We start from the raw sequence: 18,598 nt of genomic DNA on the forward strand, positions 1-18,598 counted from the left end.
AATATTCTTTAAAACCCTGAAAAGGACATGAAAGCTCCATGATGAGCCCTTCTCAAACTTTGGGTCATAACTATAATGTCCCTTCTTCTGAGAAGCCCTTCCTGACCACTCTGCTACTGTTCCTGTTACCCTCTCACAGGAGCAGGAAAGCTCCTTGAGTTTATCAGTCTTGTTCACTGCTGTACCCTGATTTAGCACAGTGTCTGACATCTAACAGGCACTCTTTATTTAATGAATGAATCACAGAACATTTACATTGCATGTTCATGAATGAACACTGGAAGCAGGATCAGCTACAGGGCAGAAGACTGTCCCTGTTCAGTCATCTTCCTTGACAAACTTTTCTTAAGTGGTCTTGGCTTTGTCAGCTGATAGAATGAGGTCAGTGACCTTTCCACCTACTTTGGCAGCTACTAGCAGTACTGAAATAAATACTGGATGTATGTTCTCTGGATAGAAGGAGCTCATGTATATAGCTCGTTTTTTAGTTTTTTATTTTTTCATGCAAAGATGGACTATCCAGTGGAGGGCTCTTTTTCTTAAGAGTCCAAAACTTTGCCATTGCCAATGGTGGCTAATACCTCCAACAGACACCCAACGAGGTCAAAGGGAAGGAGAGAAATTCAAACCAACTCATACAATTAAAAGGTTAAAGTTTCTAGGCCTGCTCTGACGTGGCCGTCGCTGGCTATGTGTGGCTATTTAAATAAAAATACTTCAGTCCCTCAGGTGCACTTGCTGCATGTGGTTAGTGTACTGGACAGAACAGATATAGAACATTTCCACCATCACAGAAAGTTCTGTTGGACAGTACTGTTCTGGATTATCTGTGGACTGAATAATTCATGCTAGTTCTGTTGTCCATTAGCAAAGATACTGCTAACTCTAAATACTGTCAGAAAAAGTCTGGTATATTGAAGAGAAAAAAGTCATAAATCCTGACTTTCCTCCTTATTAATTGTGTGACCTCGGCTAAGTAGGAGCTCACTGAGCTTTAGTTCTCCTTCTCTGTAAAATAAAAATAACGTTTATATTTAAAGTGTGCAGGGTTTTATGTCCCTGGGATGGAGCAGGGGCATTGAGCCTGTTGGGATGGAAGAGACTGTTATAAGCATAAGAACATAAGCAATGGAACCCTAGCATAACATGTGGGACCAGATAAACAACTATACAAATAATGAAACAATGTCCTCCATAGCATAACCACAAATAAACAAACAAACAAAAACAAGATGCAACAAACAAGGATACTAGTCCTTCCCTCCCATCAGCATTAAAAAGGGCTCTCAATTTACCTAACGCTGCCATCAGGGCGTGCAGGACACTGACAAAAGTTGCAGCTTTCTTATCATAAAATTGGTCCAGGGTGGCCAAGACATCTTGAACCACGTCTGCCACCAAAGGAAGCAGGCTCGAGTCCGAGTTCTGCAGCATGACTTCCAGGACCTTCGGGGTGTGGGGGTGCAGAGAGAGATGACGCAAGTTTAAAGAGATCCCATTCACCAAATAGTCGGAATTCTCATTGATCAGGTGCTGCAGGGAGTCGTAGCCACAAGCCTGGCAGATGTCTGTCATGGTGCCGATGGCCGCCTGACTGATGAGCAGGGTTTGGTCCCCAGCCTTCTCCAGTACTGGATATAGGGCTGACATCAAGAGCAAACGGAAGTCCTTCCCTAGTGCGTGTGCGAAGTGGCCTATCCCTTCCAACTGGATGCATATCTGCCAGATGTTGCTGTTCATGGAGCAGACCGTGGGACTTGGCTTTGAGAATTCAGGGAAAGAGGTAGGTGGGCAGGTGTGTGGACCAGAAGCGAGGGCCTGAAGGCCCGTCCACCTCATCGTCGGCTCCTCTCCCGCTTCTTCAGCTTCCACACAAGTGACCAAATACCAGTTTTCTTGGCTCGTGTACACTTCCAGTATGGAGGTCACAATCTCCCTCAGCTCCTGCAGGTCAGCTGGAGTGTGTTTTTCATGGAGATTCTCCACCCCCAGCCCAGCAGCTCCCACGACCAGCTCATTCAGAATCATGGCGGCCTGCTTCCGGTACACCATGGACTCGTGGTACAGTTCCATAAAGTGATCCACAAGCAAGTAGAGGTTCCCATAGAAGCCAAGCAGCTGACAAACCTGCCTCAAGAGCAGAAAAACCCTCTCGTCGGTGAAGAAGCGGAAATATCTCCTCTGCATTTGAGCCCAGGGCCTTGCGGCTGGAGCCTCTGAAGAAGCGCTCAGATGTTCAGAGTTCCAGCGCCGCTCTTCAACAATTTTGACGTCGGCCACGTCTAACTCCAGAACTTGGATAAGCGCTTTGGAAAGGCGCTGGAGGTGGGCCACAGAGTTGAGGACGAAGTCCACTTTGGGGCCCAAGAGTTTCAGGTATCCGAGTAACAGGGAGAGAGTGGAGAATCGGCCCTGGTCGTCTTGGGAGCTCATCAGGCGGGGAAGGGACGTGGCCAGGGAGTGCAGGTTTTCTGACAGGATGTCAGCGAAGGCTCTGCTGCCCACTACCACCTTCTCGTCTGCAAAACGCCTCAGGGCTTTATCGCACTGGGCTTGGACGTCAGGACTCTCATCGTTTGTCAGACTCACCAGGGCCTTCAGAAGGGGGCCAGCTGACTCGATCAGTGACCGACTGCACTTTAAGAGAAGGGCCTCGACAAAGTCTATCAGCTCCAGCCTGACCTTCCAGTGTGGGTGGACTGAAATGCACTCTGTTATCTTCTTAATAAGGATGGTCAACTTGTCACCAGTATTTTTTACCCAGCTGGCTTCCCTGTGAACCATCAGTTCTGCTACCCTGCGCTCCACGGCAGACTTTGCCTGGACCTCTGAGACCCTTCCGAGCTGGTCATCGGCCATAATGAAACTCACTGTCTTGTAAAAGACCTTGAGGGAAGACACGACGATGCTGTGCCCCTGTTTGAAGTCTCCTGTGATGACTCTGGTCAGGGTAGTGGAGAGTCCAGGTAAAAAGGAAGCAAACAAATCCCCCAGCTGCTTCTGCTGGAGCGCATCCAAGGTGCGGGGATGGTCCGGACAGTCACACTGAAAGAGCAGAACCTGCAGACATGTTAAGGCAGCCATTTTAATTTCCTTGGATTTCTCCTGTTCTGCGAGGCCCAACAGCAGAGATACGGCAAATCCTAAGCGAGGCAGAATGGAGGGCTCATAAAAATTCAGAAGGATGTCCCCATAAGCTGAGTGCATCAACGTGCCGAGGCCCCGGATCACAGCCAGTTTCAGCTCCTCCGACACAGCCGCAGGTTTCCGGGAGCTGGGCGAATACAGGCAGGCAGAGAGCTCCGAGAAGAGCTCCTGGAGGAGCTCTTGTTCCTTGACGCATGTGGAAGAGAGGACGAAGGTGATACACTCCACCACGCTCTGGATCAAGCGCTCTCTTTTGGGGCCTGGGGTCTTCAGGGTAAATCGCAAAGGGAAGAGAATGTACTGCTGAAGTTCCTGAAGGGCAGAGTCACTTACGGCTTGTAACTGGGCCTGCAGACGCTCCACGTTCTCCACCGTCTGTGTCTTGGTGAGCTGAACGCAGACTGGACGCAAGACACCAAAGGCCTCCTCCGGGGTATCAAATACCGCCATTGTGCAACAGCCTTCCTCTCACTGAGGAAACATCCTGCAGGCTGGAGGGAAGGAGACTTTTCAGTACAGAAAGCCAAGCTCAGAGCAAATACAAAGTGAACTCGCATTCATCACTCAACAGACGTTCAGCAGGGGCCTACGTGCCAGTCACTGCACAAGGTGCTGGGGGAGCAACGGACGGAAAAGAGCCGGTTCCTGGTCTTCGGGAGCCCTCAGTCCAGTGAGGGAAGCAGATATACAGTGACAACACGGTCTATGAAGAATTAGGAGAGACCTGTGCTTACTGTCCTACATGAGCCTGGAAGACCTACGTGTCTTAACACTCAGACAGACAGCCTCGGTTTCACAGGAGGAAAACGCTGAGGCAAGACTCAAGGGAGGAGTGAATAGAAACCTCAGTGGATTTCAATATATGCAGAGGCCCACGAAACACTACCCAAAATAAAATACAGAATTATTTCCAGCACACTGAAAGGCTCCCTCATTCCCTTTTGCAATCAATTCCCACTTCCCCTACCCATGGGTTCCTCACCCAGAGGTAACCGTTACTCTGACTTTTACCAGTGTGGACTAGTTACACCTCTTCTTATCATAGACAGGTTCTAAGCAGAGGGTGACTGAATCAACTTTACTCACTGAAAAAGACTCCTGGCAGCTAGTAATACAGAAGACTCAGAACTGGGTGGGGCTGAGAGCAACACAAAATGAAAGGGAACGGCCAGAGAGATGGGAAAACCAGGAGCGCACACGATCACAGAGACCACGAGAGAAGAGAGGCTGGGGCAGGATGGAGAGGTGGACGGCAGGTAGGCAGGGAAAGGAGACAGGTTTATAGGTAATCGAAGGAGCTCAGCAACTTTACACAAGAGAAGCTCTTTTTCTCTACGAGGGGAAATGCAAAGTCATGGGCTGACAGTGAACAAGAAGGAGGGGAAACAGAGGGCTTGAGGAGAGAAATAAAAGTCTCCAATATTCCCTCTGGGGAAAGCAAAGCATGCTGGGAAGACATAAAAGTCTGGTCCCAGGGTACTGAGGATTGAGCTGAAGCTGGAGACCATAAATACATGTGGCTGTAAAAGGCAGGCAATGGATGGAGGCTTAGAGATCACCTAGCCTGGTGGTGTCTCTCTCTCTCTCTCTCACTCTCTTTATTTGCTGGGGGCTTTTGAACAGATAATGACAAGAAAGTGTCTGCTGGCACTTCCCTGGTGGTCCACGCTGCATTAGGACTCCACGCTCCTAATGCAGGGGACCTGGGATCGACCCCCAGTCAGGGAATTAGATTCCACATGCTGCAAATAAAAATCCTGCATGCCATGCCTAAGACCCAAGGCAGCCAAACAAATAATTTTCTTTTTTTTATAAAAGTGTCTGTTGCTTCTCCCTGTCCCATTACAGCTGGCAGGCAAGTGGTGCCTGGTAGGTGTGGGCAAAACCTGCTCAGCCCAGAGAGAGAGCTAGTCCTGGATTTCTCCCCTGGGGTCAGGAAGGGGCTCTGGGGCAACAATTAGGTTCTCATACCCTGTACAGAGTTTGGTCCCCAGAGTTCCACGAGAGGAAGGGCACTGCTGGTCTGTGAGGTTCCTGGTCTCTGCGACCTCCAATAAGCCAGGGAAGGGAAGAAGCTCAAATCCTCTCTAATCCAGGCTAGCAAAATGCCAGGTATGGATGCCAGAAAGCTAAGTCAAGGACTACCGACGCTCCATCAGCACCAGCTCACACACCGATGATCCAGAGGTACTAGTAACTGTAACAACAGAAAGAAAGAAGTTACCACTTAATGGGACACAGAGGTCAGGAGTAGGAAAGGCAGACAGAGCACCCCTGAGGTGGTGAACCTTAGAGTAACAGAACAACTGAAGGAGATACAAGGTTTCCCTGGTAGCTCAGCAGTAAGCAATCTGCTTGCTAATGGAGAAAACACAGGCTCAATCCCTGGGTTGGGAAGACCCACTGAAGAAGAAAAATGGCAACCGACTCCAGTATTCTTGGCTGGGAAATCCCATGGACAGAGGAGCCTGGTGGGCTACAGTCCATGAGGTTGCAAAGAGTCAGACAGGACTTCACTTCAGTTCGGTTCAGTCGCTCAGTCGTGTTCGACTCTTTTCGACCCCATGAATCGCAGCACGCCAGGCCTCCCTGTCCATCACCAACTCCACTTAGCATGACCCAAACAACAACAAAAGGAGATAGATAAAAATCCAAAAAACAGTAATAAGGAAATTCAATTACAAGACAAAAAGATATCTCTTAGAATTTTAAAAATATGTCTTTCCATACCAAAAAAACTGATTAAAAAAAAATTTTTTAAGACAGTTAATCGCTGTGATCCTATTAGTGGTTGGCAAGATCAAGTAGAGCTATCTTAAAACTGAGCAGAAATACAAAGAAACAGAAAATGTGAGGCTTGGAGGATGGGAATTCTAGAAGGAGAAAAAAGAACAGATGGAGGAGCTAAAACAAATAAACAACTGAAACACTTCCCTGAGCTGCAAAAGGATTTACCTGGAGATTGAAAAGACTGAAGGATACACATCTAGTCACATTCTGGTAAAATTCCTGTACACTAAAAGATAAAAGGGGGGAAAATCATATATGCCTTCAGGAAGAAACAACAAATAACTTAGAAAAAGACCAGCTTTGGACTTCTCATTTGCAATAGAAGACAGTGGAATAGCATCTACTGACTGCAAATTAAGGATTGTGGCCCCCAAACCCTACTTACAGTAAAGAGATGCACCCATCAGGGTCAAACAGCCACAGACAAGGATTCAGAGAGGGTAGCACTGCATGTCCTACCAAAGGACTCCATTCAAGCAAGCGACTCAAAACAGACTTAAAATGGGAAGATGAATGAAGAAGGAAACACTGCTTAGTAACTTTCTTATCTTTTAGCATGGAAAACTTCCTTCAAATAGAACAGTTTAAATGGAAGCCCAGCATGTAAAACTGATAAAATCAGTGTCTGGTTAAAGCTGGGTGGAAGGCGATGGCCTGGGGTCCTGCATCTCTCTTATTCATCTCAGGAGTTTCAGGAAGATAACCTGGGGGTCCCAGGAACTACGTTCTCAGATTACATGACGAAAACTGTAACAGAGCTAGTGAAGACACCACAGCCTGTCCCAAACTGGACTCATCTGCTCTTTCTGCTGTATTCCCTTCGTGATTTATGGTCCTCACCTGGGCTAGACACCTTAGACTCTGCATTCTTTCACCTCCCTTTAAAAAAAAAATTATTTTTGGCTGTGCTGGGTCTTCGTTGCTGCCCAAGCTTTTCTAGAGTTGTGGCGAGCAGGGGCCACGCCTCATTGTGGTGGCTGGGCTCTCCCTGCAGTGGCTTCTCTTGTGGTAGAGCACAGGCTTCGGTAGTCGCAGCTCACAGGTTTCAGTAGTTGGGGTGGGAGAGCTCAGTAGTTGCAGCTCCCAGGCTCCAGAGCACAGGCTCAGTAGTTGTGGTGCGCAGGCTTGGTTGCTCTGTGGCACGTGGGATTCTTCTGGACCAGGGACTGAACCTGTGTCTCCTGCGTTGGCAGGTGGATTCTTTACCACAGAGCCACCGAGGAAGCCCTCACCTTTCTCTTAATTCCACTCTTCCCTTAAGCTTCATCAGTTCTACGCCTTCAGTATCTTTCAAATCTACTGATGCTTATAATCATCTATTTAACATTGGACTGATCATAATGTTTTTTCTTTGGCAACCCTTGCCTTGTGTGTATGTCCTTCTTGAACCCACATTTCACATTGACATGTAAGTAATTTTTTAAAACAAAAACCTGGATCACTCTTTTCCACGGTTAAAATTCATCACCTGTTCTTTGTAGCCTGCTTAAAGTACAAACGCCTTTGTACCATGGCGTACAGGGCTCTGCACCATCAGGCCCATGCTCATCAACTTCATTTCTTGCTGCTTCGCCCCTTGAAGTGGAAACTGCACCATGTGAAATGACAAAACTTGCAATTCCCTAAGCAGGTGGTGCTGTCATAGTCACCTTTCTCCTTGCACTGTATACACTGCTACTACAGTATTCAGCATGCTGAATTATTTTGTTTGTGCCTGTTTTACCTACTTTAGACTAGGCAACCATACACCTAGAAGCTGCAAGAGCATCTGGCATATGACAAAGCACTCAAAAACATCTGTACAGATTCTCCTTTCAAGTAGCTCCAGTAGAGGATAGCAGGCCAATACACCTGGTGACAACTAGAGAAGCCCAGAGAAATTTTAAAAACCACTTCTTAAATCAAAGTTGGACTGTGAAGCACAGAGTTGGACTGTGAAGAAGGCTGAGTGCCGAAGAATTGATGCTTTGGAACTGTGGTGTTGGAGAAGACTCTTGAGAGTCCCTTGGACTGCAAGGAGATCCAACCAGTCCATTCTGAAGGAGATCAGCCCTGGGATTTCTTTGGAAGGAATGATGCTAAAGCTGAAGCTCCAGTACTTTGGCCACCTCATGCCAAGAGTTGACTCATTGGAAAAGACTCTGATGCTGGGAGGGATTGGGGGCAGGAGGAGAAGGGGACGACAGAGGATGAGATGGCTGGATGGCATCACTGACTCAATGGACGTGAGTCTGGGTGAACCCCAGAAGCTGGTAATGGACAGGGAGGCCTGGTGTGCTGCGATTCATGGAGTCTCAAAGAGTCGGACATGACTGAGCGACTGACCTGATCTGAACTGAAAGCATCAAATAGTTGTAGAAGCAACAAAGACCAGATGGACTAATATTCCAGCGAAGGATGAAAGTCACAGTGAGTCAACAACCAACAGCTGGTTTGTTTGTTTTCCTTTGGTCTATTTGCTGATTCTGGACGTGGCTCAAGCTTATGATGAGGCCTAGGCCGAGGGCTGTCACTGATGAAAAAGCAACGATGATGCTTTTAATGTGGTCATATAGGATTGGGGTCCTATAAGCAAAACCATAGTCTTCAGGAATCTCAAAATACATGACTTCTGAGAGGAGGCTGCTGCTGGGGGACAAATGGCTGAGAAATGGCTAACAAAATGAAAGAGATTAACCCACAGATTCAAGAAGCTTAGAAACTCTAAGCTGATAATACAAAGAGAAACACAGAGACACATCATACAGCCAAAAAGCCAGAAATAAAGAGAAAAATCTTAATACAGTGGTAGAAGTGATAGATATCTTCTCTAAAGAAATGATGAAATCCACAAAACAACAGAATGACATCTCTAAAGCGATGAAAGAAAGTAACCGCTAACCTTGAATTTTACACTCTACAAAAATATCTTTCAAAATTAAAGGTAAAATGCAAGACAATAATGCACAAAAGGTGCATGGATGGTGTAAAAGGAAATAAGGATATTAAGACACTAGTAGTACCAGCAAGTAGTTAAAAAAAAATCTGTATTAGCTAACATGTCAAGAATGCATGTTGAAATCTGTAGGGTAAATTCCAAAAGAACTATAAAAGAATATGTTTCTAACAAGTTCAGAGAGCAGTAAAAATGGGATACTAAATTCATTGTTGTTCAGTCACTCAGTTGCATTCAACTCTTTGCGACCCCATGGACTGCAGCATGCCAGGCTTCCCTGTCCCTCACCATCTCTTGGAGTTTGCTCAAACTCACGTCCATTGAGTCGATGATGCCATCCAACCATCTCATCCTCTGTCGCCCCCTTCTCCTCCTGCCCTCAATCTTTCCTAGCATGAGTCTTTTCCAATGAGTCAGCTCTTCGCATCAGCTGGCAAAAGTATTGGAGCTTCAGCATCAGTCCTTCTGATGAATATTCAAAGCTGATTTCCTTTAGGATTGACTGGTTTGATCTCCTTGATGTCCAAGGGACTCTCAAGAGTCTTCTCTAGCACCACAGTTTGAAAGCATCAATTGTAGGGGCTCAGCCTTCTTTATGGTCCAACTCTCATGACCATACATGACCACTGGAAAGACCACAGCCGTGATCCATGGAGCCTTGTTCCATGTCTGGTTCTACAGGGAGGGAACACAACCTCACCCATTAGCAGAAAATTGGATTAAAGGTTTACTGAGCAAGGCACTGCCCACCAGAGCAAGACCTAGCTTCCCTTACAGCCAGTCCCTCCCATCAGAAGCTTGCACAAGCCTCTTATCCTTATCCATCAGAGGGCAGACAGAATGAAAATCACAATCACAAAAAACTAACCAAAATGATCACAGGGATCACAGCTTTGTATACCTCAATGAAACTATGAATCATGCCATGCAGGGCCATCCAAGACAGATGGGTTATGGTGGAGAGTTCTGACAGAATGTGGTCCACTGGAGAAGGGAATGACAAACCGCTTCAGCATTCTTGCCTTGAGAACCCCATGAATAGCATGAAAAGGGATAATAAATATTTTTTGTTAATCCAAAAGAAGGTGAAAAATGAGAAAAAAAGGAAGCAAAACCAGTGAGTCAAACAGAAGACCAATACTTAATAAGATGGTAGACAGAAGCCCAAAGAAACACTGATTACGTTAATTCTGAATTTCTCTACAGTGGTTCTATTGACATTTTTGAGCTGGATAATTTATTGGTAGAGGACTGGTCTGTGCATTGTCAGATGTTGAGCAGCATCTCTGGCCCCATCCCCAACATGCCAGGAGCACTCCCCTAAGAGTACCAACCAAAATGTCTCCAGCTAGTGCCAAATGTGCTGTGGAGGGTAAAAATCACTCTGGCTGAGAACCACTGGTACAGAGTCAACACAATCCCAACCAAAACACAGTAGCGTTTTTGTAGAAAGTTACAAAATTATTCTAAAATTGATATGGGAATACAAACCACCTATAATAGCTAAGATAATCTTGAAGAAGAGGAATTAAACTGGTAAATTACACTACCTGATTTCAAGATTTACTGTAAAGATATGATAATTAAAGGCAGTGTGTTATTGGCAAAAAGAAAGACAAATTAATGGAGCAAAATACAGTCCAGAAATAACCCCCACACAAAGAGACTTAACCGCCTCAACAGAGCCTCCCCATGTAGGCTCACATACGTGACAAAGGTGACACTGAAATAAACTGGCAAAGAAGAGGTCTTGATTACATCTCACACTAGATTTAAATGTGAAATGTCAAATAATCAATCTTTCTAAAGAAAAAGGAAATCTTTGTAATGTTGGAGTAGCCAAAGATTTCTTAAACAGGACACAGAAAAGAGCTAACCATAGAAAAAAATTGATAAATTGGATGATGTTAAAATTAAGAACTTTTGTTCATCAAAAGATACCATTAAGAGGGTGAAGACAACCCATAAAGTGAGGAAAGATATCTGATATGTCTGATAACACATCCATATTTATAATAAAGACTTTCTATAAATCATTAAGGAAAAGACAATCCAGCAGAAATATGGAAAAGGACTTGAACAAGCATACCACAATAGAGTATATCCACATGGCCAATAAACATATGAAAAGATATTAACATCATTAGTTGGAGAAGGCAATGGCACCCCACTCCAGTACTCTTGCCTGGAAAATCCCATGGACGGAGGAGCCTGGTGGGCTGCAGTCCATGGGGTCGTGAAGAGTCGGACACGACTGAGCGACTTCACTTTCACTTTTCACTTTCATGCATTGGAGAAGGAAATGGCAACCCACTCCCGTGTTCTTGCCTGGAGAATCCCAGGGATGGGGGAATCTGGTGGGCTGCCGTCTATGGGGTTGCACAGAGTTACAGCAGCAGCAACATCATTAGTACGGAAAATGCAATATAAAACCACAACAAAACACCATTACACAACAACTAGAAGGGCTAAACTGTAAAAAGGGGGAGAAAAAAGCAAATACTAAGTGTTGGCAAGGATATGAAGCAACTAGAACTCTCATTCAGTGCTGGTAAGAGTATAAGTGGTACTACTACTTTGGAAAATACTCAGGCAGTATCTATTATTCTAAAGATAAACATACATACACACTATGATCTAGTAATTACATTTTTTGATAAATATACCTGACAGAAATGCATACAATAGGTGTGTTCTGGAATACACTATCCAGAATTGCCTCCACATTAAAAACTACTGCACATCTATAGTATAATGGATAAATAGCAGTATATTCTCCCAATGGGATCCTGTACAGATGAAGATTTACCACAATTGGAGATCTTCAAAGAATGGGTTATGGGTTCAGAAATACATAAACCAGCTTTCTGTAAGGAAGAGAGTGTAACAAATGGCTACTTTGGCATGACTATAAAAGGTACTCATATATAACACCTTTATGGGATGGCCATGAAATCACACCTGTGTGACAATATGTCAATTACAGAAGAAACTGTTTAGAGATTTAGAAGCTTAGGTGTCCTAGATTCTACTCCTATAAAATGCAACCCTGATTATTTACAGTGGTACTGCAAAGTCTGATATTTATATAACTTATAGCAAGGGGCATTCTGGCCCAGAAAGTGATATTGGGATGAGGCACTCAGAACAAGCTGATTCTCTGGGTGAGCAGAGAAGACAACCCAGAGTTCAACTGTGGCAGAGAATGACTGAATAAACCAGTTCTCGACTCTAATCTTTTCCAACTTCAGTGGAGCCCTACTGGGTTGTGGAAAGCAGTCCCTGGGGAGGTGCTAGAACAGAACTGCAATCAGTGTTTGAGTGAACTCATTTCCCTGGCAACCTCTCCCCCTCCTCCCCGACTCTTTCTGCTTTGTCACAGGCATGGGCGATATAAGACCTCTGTGCCATAGTGTACAGGTGCGGAAGACAAATGGGACACTCTGTATAGGATAAGGTGCTATACTTCTGTTGTTGTTGTTTAGTCGCTAAGTCGTGTCCCACTCTTTTACGACCCCATGGACTGTAGCCCACCAGGCTCCTCTGTCCGTAGGATTTACCACGCAAGAATACAGGAGTGGGTTGCCATTTGCTTCTCCAGGGCATCTTCCGGACCGAAGGATCCAATCCAAGTCTCTTGCCTTGGCAGGCAGATTCTTTACCACTGAGTTACCAGGGAACCCCCCCTCCACCCCAACCCTCTTACCTTCCTTTATTTTTATTCAAGGCACTTACAACTTTTGGGCTCATTTTACACACAACTATGTTTATCTTCCTGTGCAGAAGATAGGCTTCTGAGGACAAAGATTCAGTCTGTTTGCACTATTCTGAATAGTGCTTCAGACAAAGGCTCTCAAAAATTACTGGCTGAAAGAATAAATGAACCCCTGGCTTGAGAGTGAAAAATCTGTGACAAGATAACCTCAATTTGATTCCCAGTTCCGTTGTTTCTTGTGTCCAAGTGACACTGAACAGATTACTCATCCATGTTTAATGTTTTCTCATATATCAAATAGTGATACCCATTCCCCATAGGACTGTTGTTAACGATTAAATAAAAGAATGTATGTAAGATGCTTAATACATAGGAACTTGGTGTAAAAGTGCTCACTATATGACACTGTTACTTAATACAGAAAGATGGCCTAGATTTGGGGCTTCCCTGGAAGCTCAGCTGGTAAAGAATCCGCCTGCAATGCAGGAGACCCTGGTTTGATTCCTGGGTTGGGACTATCTGCTGAAGAAGGGACAGGCTACCCACCCCAGAATTCTTGGGCTTTCCTGGTGGCTCAGCTGATAAAGAATCCTCCTGCAATGCGGGAGACCTGGGTTCGATCCCTGGGTTGGGAAGATCTCATGGAGAAGGGAACGGCTACCCACTCCAGTATTCTGGCCTGGAGAATTCCGTGGACTATATAGTCTATGGGGTCGAAAAGAGACGGACACGACTGAGCAACTGGACTCAAAGGCCCTAGGTTATAATTATGACTGGATATTGACTGTGATTTTAGGCTTTTCAGCTTTTTGATATTAATTCACTCAATCAGCTACAAATAAGGTGTTAGGGTAAAAAATATAGGTAGAGTCCCTTCCCTGTAATCTTAGATATGTGATCTTAGGTAGGTCACCTAAACTTTCTCAGCCTCAGTTTCTTCATTTGCCAAATGGGAATACATAATACCATCTCATAGCTTTGTTGCGACGATTAAATGAGTCACTGTGTGAAAACAACGTGTCTAACTCACAGCAGCAGCTCATTATGTTGGCTATGATTATCACCATTCCAGTCTGGAAAAGTAAAAGCAGCTAAGCAAAAAACAGGGCAGTAAGAGCAAAAACAGGCATCAACTATAATAGAACAGGGTCTCCGAAGTGGAATCTGCTTCAACTGGTCGGTTCCACTGTGATCGGGACATTTTAAAATTCTGTTATGTCTACAATAACCTAACTCCCTACCACCAACCTCATTATCAGTTAAAAGAACAAACTGCTCTGCTGATTTGATAACTGAAATTTATAACTTTTTTGAAATAGGAAAAGGGTACAGAGTATTTCTGTTTCTGAAAACAGAGTGTCAAATAGTGTTTCTTAAAGGAGGTTAACGAACCCACTGACTTCCTTATCCACCCACAAAGTTAACATATGGTACTTAAATTTGAGCAACAGTCAAATGGACCCCTCACCCCACCCCCTCAAGAGGGCAGCCTTTAATTCCCCGAAGAGCAGGAAGATACCCTGGAGTAGGAAACGGCAAACCCACTCCAGTATTCTTGCTTGGAAAATCCCATGGATAGAGGAGCCTGGCACGGCAGTCCAAGGGGTTGCAAAGAGTCAAACACTAGTGAGCACGCACGCAGGCACGCACAACAACTAACAGCACAAAGGTGTGTTTTACAGCGGTGCTGTCACAAACTCAACATCGGAACTAGCCACTACGGGTGGTTCTGGAGGTGGAGTAGGAACCCACCACGTGGGGAGGGGGGCGTCACCTCTGGAGAAAGAAGAGCAAACTCCAAGGTGTGGAGGCAGAAAAAGTGCACGTGCGTGGCTTGGCAGAACCAAAAAAAAGCTTTTTGTGGTGGTAGGTCAGAAAGCAGGAGGAAGAGTGTGGCTGCGGCCTGCCAGGTGAGGGAGAAAGGCCCCGTTCCATTCCCAGGTTATGATCTCTCAGCCTCATCGTCTCCCTGGGATTCCCCTCTAAGGGCTCGAGGTTGTTGGGCTCCCTCCTGCTCGCGCCAGTCTTCCCTTACCTCTTCTTCCAGCCTTTCCCTCAGTCTCCCGCCTCCTCCGCCGCGCCGGAAGTGACGCGTAATTCGCGCACCGCCCAGAGCCAGAAAGGTTCTGCGGGAGCGGGAGAAAGGGTTCCGATGAGACTCACTGCGCCGGCGTGCGGGCGCGAGCGGTCAAAGCGCCTTCCGGAGGCCGTCGAATTGCGCTTTTTTTCCCGGTCTGCCGCTCTCGGACTACTCAAGAGCGAGTTTCAAATAGGCGTTCAACACTAGGGTGTTTTCTACACTCTGACTCTCGCCCCACGGTGTCCCAACACTTCTGCGCTTGCCCTTTGACCCTGCGCTCGCGGCGGGGTGAGAGGTCGGTGGCCATCTTGTGGCGGCGGTGCGGGTGGCTGTTACTGCGGAGACCCATCCCCTCCCCCGCCGGGCCCCCCGGCCGTCTGTCAGTCCGTAAAGAGTCCCGCAGGCGGGTGGAGTGAGGCCCCGGCCTCGTGCCGTCACTCTTCCCGCCGCACTGGGCGGCCTAGGCCGCTCCCTGCCGGCCCTCACCGCCGCCACCATGTCCTCCTTCTCCGAGTCGGCGCTGGAGAAGAAGCTCTCGGAGCTGAGCAACTCTCAGCAGAGCGTGCAGACCCTCTCCCTGTGGCTCATCCACCACCGCAAGCACGCGGGCCCCATCGTGTCGGTGTGGCATCGCGAGCTCCGCAAAGGTAAACATCCCCTCCGTCCCCCTCCGGTCCTACCCCGGGTAGCCCTCGTCCGCACCCACTCCCGCGGCTCCTGTAGCTGCTTTGCTGAGCCTTGGCTTTCCAGGCCCGGGCCTGTGATCGATTGCGCTTGCTGAGATTGGAAACAGTGTTATCCTCATTTCTCGGAGAAGGAAACCGAGGCCTCGGAAGGTTTAAGGTGCTTGTCTAAAGTTCCACCGACCGGGGCTCAGGATTCTCAGTTCATCCAGTCGTTTTCCCCCTCCGGCTTTTTCTGACACTAGTGACTATTATTCTCTCGGCCCCGTTGAGCGCCAGGTGGAGGGTACAAGCCCTGGCCTGTTGTGTGCCAGGAGCTGGCTAGGGATTTGAAGTAAGATTGCCCAGATCGAGCCCTGGCTCAGCCACTTTTACTAGCTGAGTGATATCGGGCAAGTTTCTTCTAAGCCTCTGTTTTCTCATCTGTCAAACGAAAATGAGGACAGTTGGCCCTTACAGAGGCTTTATTCTGTGCCAGTTAGTGTGCTAGGACCTTTCGTACATCCTTGTACTCAATGCTCAGCACTGTCCTGGGGAGTGGATATAGTCACTGCCATTACAGAGAAGTTAAGAGGCCACTCCACCTACACCTAGCCTCTCAGGCTCCTCTTCTCATGCAGGTCTCCTTGGTTCTAGATCCTGCTCAGGATCTGGCTGCCATTGATTGAGCTCAACCTGTCATGTACCAGGCACTGGGTTGGGTGCTTGAAAGCCTGTTGGCCCCAGAGGCCAACTGCCTCAAATCTAAGCCCGACTTTGTCATTTACTGAGCCCCGGCAGCTTAACTTCTCTGTTTCTCAGTTTCCTGATCTGTAAAATGAAGATGATGATAAGTGATACTTACGGTTCGTTTGTTCTGTGCCAAGTGCAGTACCCATCTCTTTACACACATGTCATTTTTTAAAATTCCCAGAGTTCTATGAAGTAGGAACTTGGCAGGTGAGAAAAAAGGAGGCTCAAAGGGTGTATGGTGAAGAGTAATCAGCCTAATCCACATGGACGTCTAGCATGGTGTCAGGCACAGTGTAGGCATTGGATGGATACCATGAGGGGGGATACTGGTGACTCCATGTGCGACACGGTCTTTGCCACAGTTGCTTTCAGGTGAGGAAAGATGGGCACCTACATAGCTGTCTTATGCCCTGGTGAGTTTCAGAGCAAAAAGCTGAGGAAATGAAGCTTAGCGCTGTTTTGGACAGCCTGTGTGTGGTAGACCTTTTATAGCATAGGAGGTAACTTTACATGTGTCCTCTGCTCTCTGTGAGCTCAGGATGTCACCCTGTTATGCAGATGAGAGAACCCATGAGCCTCGGATAACATCAGATTGGCAGACACCAAAATCCAGGATTCTTTGGGGAGACCCAATTCTAGTCCTCTGGCAGAGGCCCTCCCCCCAACCCCCTCCAGATATCACGTGTTGTACCGAGATGTGGGGGGCAGCCCCCTCATCCTTCTAGGTAGTTGGAGAATAGAGCCTGGGGCTCCCAGAACCTCATTCATGGACCCCACTGTGCCACTCAGATCATCTGAGATGTGGGGAGAAAATCTGAATTGCCTCTATAGGATCCTTTCTAGTAGGATCTCAGAGGCATGTCAAAATCCATCTCAAATGTCACTTCTTTTGTGATGCCATCTTGATTCCCCACCTCACCTTATTTGAGTTATTGAGAGTAACAATTTAGAGTTCTTTTGTTTATGAAGCTTCTTAAACCCTAATCTTGTATAATGGAACCTTATGTTGTAAGTAGGTCAGCATTATTATCCCTGTTTTATAGATGAAAAGATAAAGATACGAAGAGATTAAATGCTTTGTTAAAGGTTATCCAGTTGGGACATGAGCTTTCTGTGATGAAAGAAATGTTTTACATTTGCTGTCCAATAAGGTAGCCTCTTGCCATGAGCACTCACAATGTGTGACTAAGGAAGTTTCAAATAAATACAATGGAAAATTCAGTTCCTGAGTTTTGTTACGTACAAAGCAAATATTCATAGCTGCATGTGGCTAGTGGCTACCATATTGGACAATATAGGACTAGAGGCTGGTCTTCCAAACCTCAGGATACAGTTTTCTAATACCCAAGCTTCCTTCATGAATTGAAAATGCCTCCACACTAAAGTGGAAAAGGATTTTGTGCCCCATCGTTCGATTGACTAGCCCTTTAGGTTCTAGCCCACCCTGAGTCTTTAAAAGTGGACATTTCTGTCTGTAGTCATTTCTTTAAGACACTCACAGATTGTCTTTATGCCTCCAAATATTTATGAGACTTTAAACTTTTTCCTTTTCCTGCTTGGAAATAGAATACTATTTCTATGCCTACTGTTATTTTCTTTCCATTTCCTAGGAATAAGTCTTAATTTATCCCTTTGGACTCTGTTCTAGGTAGAACGACTCCCTTAATTTTTGAAACAATTTGGTGTAAGATACTCTGTGTTGTTGTTATTTAGTTGCAAAGTCGTGTTCAGCTCTTTTGCAACCGCATGGACTGTAGCCGGCCAGGCTCCTCTGTCCATGGGATTTCCCAGGCAGGAATACTGGAGTCGTTGGCCATTTCCTTCTCCAGGGAAAATGCTCTTAGATGAACATTTTTCAGTAGTGTTTTGTACCTTAGCCTGAATGCAGGTAAATAAACCTTTTTTAAAAAAGTTAGTTTCCCTAGATGTCTGAACTAGCCAAACAAGTGAAAATTTTTGGACAGCCAGTTACTTAAACCTTGCTCAATAACTGTTTGAACCAATTTGGAATGAGCCTCTGTAGGGAGTGAAAGAATCTGTACTGACATATTGGAAAGACACCTGAACAAGTGAGTTATCACCCAGGGCTGGAGTAGACGGGTGGGTGGGGGGGTGTGTGTGTGTGTGTGTGTTCTGTGTATTATGACTGTATTTTCAAGTATTCTAGGGTTTTGTGGGGGGTTTTTTGTTGTTTTTGTTTGTTTCGGCTGTGGCTTGTGGGATCTTAGTTCCCTGACCAGGGCTAGAACCAGGCCCTAGGCAGTGAGCGCTCAGAATCCTAACCACTGGACCACCAGGGAATTCCGTCTAAGACTTTGTTATATTGCCTTTGCACACATGGTGCTAATGTTGACTATTCAGGACATTGAATGTGGAGGGATGAAGTTTTATCCTAAACAAATTCCCATTGCTTAGTTTGAGGGTGATGAGAATTAATTACATCATAGATGGTGAAAACCTTGGCTCTGTATCTTCTTAGCTATCATATTTGTAATAATGCACAATATATCAGGTCT

The 18,598-nt window shown here is 46.1% G+C and overlaps 2 protein-coding genes across 5 annotated transcripts in view; one reads left to right on the top strand and one right to left on the bottom strand.

Annotated features, from left to right (window-relative positions):
- Positions 1-14,675, bottom strand: part of TTI1 (TELO2 interacting protein 1) — a 41,354-nt gene extending 26,679 nt beyond the window's left edge. The window contains exons 1-3 of one of the 3 annotated variants that reach the window (XM_005214792.5): positions 14,623-14,675; positions 5,119-5,344; positions 1,296-3,638 (exon numbers count right to left, since the gene is read on the bottom strand). In XM_005214792.5, coding sequence (XP_005214849.2) covers positions 1,296-3,597 — 2,302 coding nt within the window. In that variant the 5' untranslated portion in view covers positions 3,598-3,638; positions 5,119-5,344; positions 14,623-14,675. 3 annotated transcript variants of the gene reach the window in all.
- Positions 14,676-14,785: 110 nt separating this feature from the next.
- Positions 14,786-18,598, top strand: part of RPRD1B (regulation of nuclear pre-mRNA domain containing 1B) — a 77,248-nt gene continuing 73,435 nt past the window's right edge. The window contains 1 exon segment of one of the 2 annotated variants that reach the window (NM_001101134.1): positions 14,786-15,314. In NM_001101134.1, the coding sequence (NP_001094604.1) occupies positions 15,164-15,314 (151 nt within the window). In that variant the 5' untranslated portion in view covers positions 14,786-15,163. 2 annotated transcript variants of the gene reach the window in all.

The sequence above is a fragment of the Bos taurus genome, chromosome 13, assembly GCF_002263795.3.
Source record: "Bos taurus isolate L1 Dominette 01449 registration number 42190680 breed Hereford chromosome 13, ARS-UCD2.0, whole genome shotgun sequence".
Taxonomy (NCBI): Eukaryota; Metazoa; Chordata; class Mammalia; order Artiodactyla; family Bovidae; genus Bos; species Bos taurus.